Genomic DNA, 9,057 nt, shown 5'->3' on the forward strand with positions numbered 1-9,057 from the left:
TATTCCAAACAAATTTGATTGATTTTTACGAATTCCCTCTTAAAGAATTCTTTCTTTTTTTGTCAAAAAGAAGATTACGATACAAAGTAGAAATACTAAAAATTTATGATATTTCAAGAGCTTTACACTGGGAAAACGTAATGTAGCTAAAACCACAGGCTTCCAAGCCTCTCAGTTTGTGGATTGGGTGATGGACTTCCTGTGGCGTTTATGGCTGACTTCGGCCATTTAATTACCCGTTGAAGTAGGTAGTTTTGAACCCGGCCGGACCAACACTCCGGGTCTGAAAATACTAACTAAGGAGAAAGTGTTGCCTTTGTAATATCATCTGCAAATGGTTAGACTTTCAAGTGGCTCGGATGACCACTCTAAATGGCGGTCCCGTCTCTCCACACTCATCATTACTAACCAACATTGGAGGGACGTCAAAGAACCACTGAGGACGTAAAGAAACCCTGGCAGTGACCATCCTCAGTGCCTACACCTCATACTAACATACTCTCTCTCATGCTTGTAAATTGCATTTAAAAAAAACGGTCATAAATAAATCATAAATTATTATTGTAATGTCCGAAGTGAAAAAAAGTTTAGCTTGGGCTTCCTGTGTCTGATCTGGAAGTACTGATCTGGAACCTGTGTTGTTTTCTTGAAAGATTGTTTCTTTCGTTCTATACAGTACGAGAAGTACAAATTTGAAACTCTATGGGGTTCAAAGCAGAACAGTTCGTAAAAAGTGTCGATGAAAACCTTTTCTGTGCAATATGGTAAGTTTAGTAGGCAAAATAGTGTTCCCGATAACCTAATATTTGTCCTGTTTTTTCAGTCAATATCTCGTCTCTGATCGATTCATACAGACGAGTTTAAAGCCATTTTAGTATTACGACATGCTCTGCTATTTACTCCTGTCAATACTGTATCCTTCTTTTACAGCATGCACTGTATTTCAAAAAAAGTTGTCGGTCGGATGATATCTGAGACTATACGGAATTTGTGCGCTTTTATGTTTTCTGGCTGAAACAAGAAATAGCACATTAGTAACTTAAGGTCATGCTTCATATTCCAATCTAAAAGGAAACTGCGTTGTTCGGCTGTGAATATATTACATTTTAAAGCGTGTTATTAGGGGCTTAGATTTCAAATTTCAGATCGAACCCTCAATAACTCGAACTTCCACCGACTCGACGGCGATTTTCGTTTCCCTTCAGGTCAGTTTTCGAAATAATTTTGCCCTCGAAAACCCGAACCTTGTTTCAAGACAACAAGTCACAACATACGCTAGAATATTTAATTTAATTTAAAGCAACAGCAGTTTGCGAAATACAAATATGAAAGGTGTTAGTTCAATCCTTCGAGAACTCTCTTTTTGTACACGCCATGAAAATACAGAATAAAGCGGAGTCAGTAAAAACTGAAGTACAGTTTCAATGACTAGTTTTTAACAAGCTTTGCTGCATTGCTCTGTGCTACTAGTAGCCAAATAGATACTGTAAATATTGTTCCTATAATTACAGCCATATTCTCAATCACATGCGCCCTCTAGCGATTGTTTCTTTCGCGACGAAGAAGCTTTTGGTGGACGTCAATCAATGCCGGTCAGCCACTTTTTAATAAATCTTTTTAATGTTTTAAGTTGATTAAACACACTTTGCTTTTTTACCGAATTTTTTTCTGCGCATCCTAGAGCGTTACCATCCAAAAAGGAGCAATGGAGATAGGCAGTATTCTCATTAAAAAAAAAAAACACTTAAAAACCTCTAAGTAGCAATCCGATGTAACTTAAGTTTTATTTATCTTTTAATTACATGAACTTTCCAAGCACTGAAGTATTTGAAGATCCTGTGAGCTGCAAAGATGGTCACACATTTTGCAAGGGTTGCATTCACAAATGGCTCGAGATAAACAGAAAATGTCCAATGGATAATAACTACTTGACAAAAATATATCTTTTTCCTCAATTTACCGTGAAGGGAATCGTGGACAATCTCGAAGTCTATTGTCATCCATGTGCACAAGCCAAGGCGCCAAGTGAAGGTTAGTGAAGAGTTTGTGGAATTGCCATTTTTTTCTCATGAGAAGGGAGAGGCAATTCCGCATACGAGCAATTATCCAATATTCAAATTCAAGAAAAATGGAATTTTGGTGTGGTCCATGGATGGTTAGTGTGGTAATAGGCAGCTTAAGATTCCCGTTTTTCCTTCCCGCAAACGGCAAACGTGACCACGTTTTCATCGTTTCCCTACGTTTCACTTTACCTTTTGCAAACCTTCTCGACAAAGACAAGTATTCTTTTGTTTGTCTACTATTTGGAGACTTTTGTGATTCTTTTTCACTAATTTTAGAGAATGTTTTAATGGTCAACTGACGTTTCACGTAAACGAGAATCTGAAACTCTCTAGTTTCAGATTCTCCATGGTTTACGGTAAACGTGAAAGTTCATTTGACCATTGAAAATTTCTTTAGTGAAAAGGACTATCACAAAAAATCTCCAAGTAGTAATAAATGCGGAAGGATCGTAATTTGTCTTTGTTGAGAAGGTTTGCAAAAGATAAAGTGAAATATATATTTAAAAAACGATGAAAACGTGATCATGTTTGCAGGAAGAAAGAACAAACTTGTACCATAAAAAGTTTTGGAATTCTGTTTCGTATCGCTTGGCATTACCTCAAAAATCCTATGGAGCCACCTTAGACCAAACATGTAAAAGGGAAATAAACAGTACTATTGGTCGCTCCAGGACGATTTTGCTAGGGTGTATTACTTAGTTTTGGCATTTTACTTTATTCTTTAATTCTTATCCTTCCTATAAAGAGGGTTTCCAACCTTCCATGGCCCTCCGTTCCTTCTCCCCTCCTTCTCCCCTCGGACTGAGCACACACAAATTGCAGGGTGTATTTGTGTGGACTTTAGCTAGTCAAGGGTTTTTGGTAATAGACCTATCCCGAATTCGCTTGACTGACCACGAAACAATGGTTTGAAGTCGAGAATGAACTTGATTTTTTTGTTCATCAAGTTCAATCTCGACTTGAAACCATTGTTTCGTGACCAGTCAAGCGAATTCGGGATAGGTCTATATCTCATATCTTATCATTCTATTTTGAAATATTTCATTTCAATTTTATTGATCAAATACTACAGTGATGACTCGATTCCCCCTCTCTTTATGTACAGTAGGATGTGGCTGGGTCGGAAAACTACAACATCTTGCACATCACAGAAAGAATTGTCAATTCCAGGAAATGCAATGTCCGCACGGATGCTTCGAAAAGATACAGAAAAGAAAGATGAAAGACCACGAAAAGATATGCGACTTTAGAAAAGTGGAGTGCGAAAAATGTGGAATTATCTTACTTCAACTTGAAAAAGAGACGCACTTAAGGGATGACTGTTTACAGGCCCTGATTTTTTGCCCTAACCGATGTCAAGACGAGCAAATAATTGTTCAGATTAAAAGGTAAAGTCGTGCATTTTTTAAAATTAATATTACTTAGAATAGCAAATGATCGCGAATCCCGGACCGTTGTTTAATTAAAACGTATATTTTTTGAGGATTATGGAGCATTGTGGGTCTTGAAATAATTACTAAGGAGAAGGTGCTGCCTTTGTTATTACATCTGCAAATGGTTAGACCTTTCCATGTGTAAGACCAAGTCTTCTCCGATAAGGAGTGGATAAGCAATAAACCGTAGGCCCTGTCTCCCAACCCTCCTAACCTACAGTAAATGGGGAACGTGTTCAATTATTGGTGTAAGATTAGGGGATTGTCTCCCGGTTCAACGGCTGCTAATAATCCATTAATATGCAACCCGCAAAGTCCTCGACACTGGTCGTAAAAGTGAAGCGCTTGAGACCCGTCTCCATTAGCTCAGAGGCTAGAACATCCGACTAGAGTTATGTGGGTCCGAATACCATCACTGACTCAGAATTTCATTTCTGCTATAAAATGGAATAATTAAACAAGTTTACATAAACTAAATAATAGTCTTAATAATAAGCTTGGAGTACAATATTTTTGTACTTTTAATATATTTCCAGAATAAGTAAAAAAGGAATTTTCTCAAGTAAAAATTTAACGAACAGCAAACCAAAATGGGGTTTTGATCACCTCACTACGTGTGGTTCCCCAGAGAACGGAGCAAGGTCCTGAAGCAGTGCCTACGTGGATAGCTTGTGCAACTTATTACAAATTTTTGTGCTTTCCACATTTCCTTGGCGTGCTGTACATTGTCCTACATTTCTAAGCAGAAGACATAGCGCTAATCCAGTCTCCATAGGTTCTAATTCAATCAGGAGTAGCCAGGTTTGGAAGATCGCAGGCAATAGCAGCGTGATAAGCAGATTTAACAGTAGTAACTTAGTATTCTCTTTTTGCAGGATTGATTTAAGTGATCATTTGTCAAAGGTGTGTCCAAAGGCCCTGATCGACTGTCCATATAAAGAACAAGGATGCGTAGTGAAGATTGAGCGCCAAGATGTCGAGAAACACGTACAAGAAAACATGGCAGGACACATGATGTTACTTGCTAAGGAATGCTCGTCGCTAAAGAAGCAGAATGAGTCTCTTACTGATCAATATTCATCTCTTTCCCTGAGGTGTTCCACACTGGACCAAACGAACTTAGAGTTGAAGAAAGAGTTAAAACAATTTAAGGTGAGACTTTTTTGATAATTATTTTTTATAATTCCATGAGGCTTGGCTTTTAGCACTGGCCGAATTTGGTCCTTTCCGACGAGTAAAAAATGTCCAAAAATGGTAAATATGTAAATATCTTATATATATATCTTATATATTTTTATTATATTTTTTATTATTATATTATATTATATGTAATATAACATATAATAATATATATAATAATATATAATAATATATATATAATAATATTAATATTAATAATAATATTAATAATAATATTAATAATAATATTAATATATACTAATCATATACTCTTACTATAATTCGCTCCTCTCTTACTCTCTCTCATACTCTATATCTATACTTCTAATTCCTCTTCTACTCTTCTTCTTCTTTTTTCTGTTTTTTTCTTTTTTTTTTTTCTTTTCTTTCTTTCTTTTTCTTTTTTTTTTTTTTCTTTCTTTTTCTTTCTTTTTTTTTCTTTTTTTTTTTCTTTCCTCTCTTTTCTTCTCTCTCTTCTTCTTTTCTTCTTTCTTCTTCTTCTTCTTCTTCTTCTCTTTCCCTCCCCCTTTTGCTTTTCGTCGTTCTTGTGTCCGTTCTCACCCCAAGTTTATTAGGTTACCCTTTTAGTTATAGGCAATCAAACTATTAAATGAAAACGGTCGACCGTCAACTTTTATACTGAATAGTGTTTTTTTTGTAAACGAATCACTCATATCTTTTCTATTCATTAAATCTAAAAAAATGGAGATTTTTTCTTAGTGCTCAATAATTACAGATCTGATGCATAATTACTGATCTTATCAAAGTCCATTGTTTTCAGTCTGCATTATCCCAACGAATGCATAGAGGAAAATCAGACATATTTAGTGTGCTTGAAAAACGGGGGCGGTCTATGATAAACAAGCTAGAAAGAAAACAATTGGATTTTGATAAGATCAATATCTATACTAGATAATCACATCGGCACGCAGCATTCGTAGGTATAATGCAGGCAGCTGAGGGCGTAGCCCGAATGCTGCGTGCCTCAGTAATTATCGATCTATTAAATAATAGTCAAACAAACGGCCGTTGGTTATATCAACACATATGCAGCTCCAGCTTGAAAGGATTAACTGAAGTATGTTTCTTTCCTTTAATGAAAAAAAATATCCTTAGGAAGAATTTCATGTTCAGCTCTTAAGCAGCAGCAGCTACACCTGGGTTTTAAGTGACTATCCTAACCTGGCCAAGAACCACCCCAATGGCTCTGGTATCCAAAGCCCACCTTTCAGGTTACGTGGCGAAAGACTGCGCTTGTCTTTGTACCCAAATGGAAAAAGCGCAGGTGCAAAAGAGTTCGTATCACTGTATCTGAAGAAGGTTGAAGAAGATTCACAGTTATTAAGTGACACCTCGCCCAATACATCCAGCAACAAATCAGCAATCCCTTTCAGGTAGTATAGCCTTGCCTTGTGATCAAAAACAGAATACAAACATGCGAGTACATTTTGTTTATATTGCTCATTTTTTTGACAGACTGACTGTGATGAGCCAAAAGCCTGATACTGACCATATCTCCTATCAAGACAAACATGTATTTACTAAAAAATCAAACAACTGGGGATGGCTAAAATTCATGAAATCATCTGATACAATTTTGTCATCTTATTGTGACAATGACAGACTAATAATCCAATGTACAATACAGCCAGATAAACCACAATAGGTTCTATGTTACACAGATGTAGATGATGGCTAGTGAACACTAGCGTGGACTGCGTCAGTGTTTCTAATGAAACAAGTTATCGTAGAATTATAAGTTGAACACCGTAGTGAAAATAGAAACTGACGTTTCGGACGTTAGTCCTTCGTCGGAGTCAATCAATTGATTGACTCCGACGAAGGACTAACGTCCGAAACGTCAGTTTCTATTTTCACTACGGTGTTCAACTTATAATTCTACGATAACTTGTTACACAGATGATGTACTTTCTACAGCCTACTGTAACAGTACCAATGGTAGTCTAACCATCCAATGTACAATACAGATAGATAAACCACAATAGGTTCTATGTTACACAGATGATGTACTTTCTACAGCCTACTGTAACAGTACCAATGGTAATCTAACCATCCAATGTACAATACAGATAGATAAACCACAATAGGTTCCATGTTACACAGATGATGTACTTTCTACAGCCTACTGTAACAGTACCAATGGTAGTCTAACCATCCAATGTACAATACAGCTACATAAACCACAATAGGTTCCATGTTGCACTGAAATTCTCGCAATTTGATCACGATTGGCTTTTAAGAAGAACAATAGATCTACTTTTTGATTTGATAATCGAAGACAGAATGATGTTTTCGTTCGTCTTTTGTAGATTTACAAAGCCAAATGCTTTTCCATGCTTGCCTTGGCTTAATCTCGTACCCAGAGCCTGCGTTTCTTTTGGCCTGCGGCGAAGAACGAGGGCTCTGGCATAATCCATATTTTGGCGCATGCGCAATTTTCGGAAAGTGAGATATAAACGGACAAAATAAGCAAAGTAAAAATTAAATCGAAGTCAAAATCAAAGTACAAATCATAGTACAAACCAAAAATCGGTGAAAAAAAATATTCCTAATTTTTAGCAAGTCTTTCACGAGTGCGCTGTTATACCGGAAGTCCAAGAAATCCTGGTCTCAAAAAATGGATTATGCCAGAGCCCTCGTTCTTCGCAGCATGACAGAAGAAACGCAGGCTCTGGGTACGAGATTGGCCTTGGCTTTTCTTGAAATGAGTTCGAGCATGCGCCGTGAGGACGTGCTCGCAATATTACTAGATTCCGGTTGTAGGGTTTCCCAGGGCCTCTGACGGAGAGAAACGACAACCGAGGAGGATCTGGGAACGAGAATGTACCGTTTTCTCAGTTCTATCAGTGCGAGGAGCTCAATTTGAAACTCCATGGGTTTTAAAGCAGAGCAGTTCGTAAAAAGTGTCGATGAAAACCTCTTCTGTGCAATATGGTAAGTTTAGTATGCAAGATAGTATCAGCTAATTTATGTTGGAACACACGGAAAACCATTAGACACCATACTTTATGCTAGCCGTAATTAACTATTCGGTAGAATGTCTAGATTGTTTTACACGACGCAGCTGCTCTAGACTAAGTTATCACGGCCAATTTTTGTACATATAAGTTAATGATATATTAGAGTACGCATGTTTTGCTTGTGTAAGAAAGAGGAATCGGTTTTAATGATCCAAATAACAACATAAAGAACTTTAATTAATTCAGAGCTGAAGGTGTTGTTTGATCTGCTGTTGAGTGCATTGAAAAACAATGAACGCACGAGGTCGTCACAAATCATGCACTTACTGGAGGCTACATTGGTGTCCTTTTATATCAACTTCAAAACACTGAAAAAAAGGCTTCAAACTGCATGAAAACTATACAAACATCTACAATAACACATTTATTATATGACGTTTCTAAGAAAATAAGAATATTTTAAGTTAAGTGAAAAATGTGAAGAATATGAGGAGTTACTGTAAGTGATTGGAAATCGCAAAAAGTCCGAATACTTAACTTCTTATCGCCGCGGCCGCGTTTTAATCAATGAAAAAAAAGAACAGTTCGTCAGAGTACACCTCGGAATATTTAATAGTAAGAAAGTTATCAGCCGTTTTTGAAAGTTGAAACTTTTTTAACCAAATGTCACGATTGTCAAATCAAAACAAAACGACATAACATTGGTGTACTCTGGTGAAAATTTTCTAAATTATATATTGTTTAAGCTTGCAAACTTTCTTCACAGACATTGGTTAAAACCCTTTGACAGAATTGCGAATTTTCTGGACCCTTATGTTATGAATTATACGTTCTTAGCTGAATACTAGAGAAATCACGCCACATTTGGCGCCAAAATCCCTTATAACGACTCCATGCGGTGTGGCTAAGTAATCTTAATTATTACCCGCGGATTTTCATCCAAAAATGTAGTCTAAATACAGTTCCATTCAATGTCTTAAAGGCTTTAGTATTAAGAATAAAAACTAGACGTTTTTGACAGAAAGTTATTTGGAGTGCTGCGAGGCGTAATAGTATGTACAGACGGTTTATTGCTGCTAATTTTATGAGCTATTGGAAAGTAAAGAAAGCGATTTCCAGTGTTTTGACTTGCAACATATTTATTGCATTTACGTTATGTCAAAGCAACTTATACTAACAAAAAAGCAAACTGATTCCCCCGCGTTAAAAAAATGAACTTCTTAGGGATGGTTCATACTTTAAGGTGTTTCAATACAGTTTCGTGATCACCAAACAGAACTTTTTCAATCGTTCGGTTGACAATGTTCTGTTTGCTGGATCATTTTAGAAATTACACCAGTTGTTGCTCTTGGTTTGAAGTTTGTACTAATGTATATTTTATTAAAGTCAAAGTCTTCAACG

General features: G+C 36.6%; 1 protein-coding gene across 2 annotated transcripts; it reads left to right on the top strand.

Annotated features, from left to right (window-relative positions):
• Positions 1 to 650: 650 nt before the first annotated feature.
• On the top strand, positions 651 to 7,901 carry LOC116288894 (TNF receptor-associated factor family protein DDB_G0272340). 2 transcript variants are annotated; one of them, XM_031695756.2, is made up of 6 exons: positions 651 to 764; positions 1,817 to 2,031; positions 3,169 to 3,451; positions 4,372 to 4,648; positions 5,792 to 6,069; positions 6,152 to 7,901. In XM_031695756.2, the coding sequence occupies exons 1-6, from the start codon at positions 703 to 705 to the stop codon at positions 6,339 to 6,341; spliced, it is 1,305 nt and encodes a 434-aa protein (XP_031551616.1). In that variant the 5' UTR covers positions 651 to 702; the 3' UTR covers positions 6,342 to 7,901. The 2 variants fall into 2 exon arrangements, with proteins under 2 accessions (XP_031551616.1, XP_031551617.1); XM_031695757.2 differs by having other exon boundaries at positions 3,172 to 3,451.
• Positions 7,902 to 9,057: the final 1,156 nt, after the last annotated feature.

This window comes from Actinia tenebrosa, unplaced genomic scaffold, assembly GCF_029948245.1.
Source record: "Actinia tenebrosa isolate PJP-AT-01 unplaced genomic scaffold, QUT_ActTen_1.0 PGA_scaffold0__85_contigs__length_37466705, whole genome shotgun sequence".
Lineage (NCBI taxonomy): Eukaryota > Metazoa > Cnidaria > Anthozoa > Actiniaria > Actiniidae > Actinia > Actinia tenebrosa.

Bases quoted from the DNA above. Each gene is read 5' to 3' on its own strand.
- LOC116288894 (XM_031695756.2), top strand. From the start codon at position 703: ATGGGGTTCAAAGCAGAACAGTTCGTAAAAAGTGTCGATGAAAACCTT. The intron at 3,452-4,371 runs GTAAAGTCGTGC...CTCTTTTTGCAG, and splicing joins ATAATTGTTCAGATTAAAAG to GATTGATTTAAGTGATCATT. The intron at 6,070-6,151 runs GTAGTATAGCCT...TTTTTTTGACAG, and splicing joins AAATCAGCAATCCCTTTCAG to ACTGACTGTGATGAGCCAAA.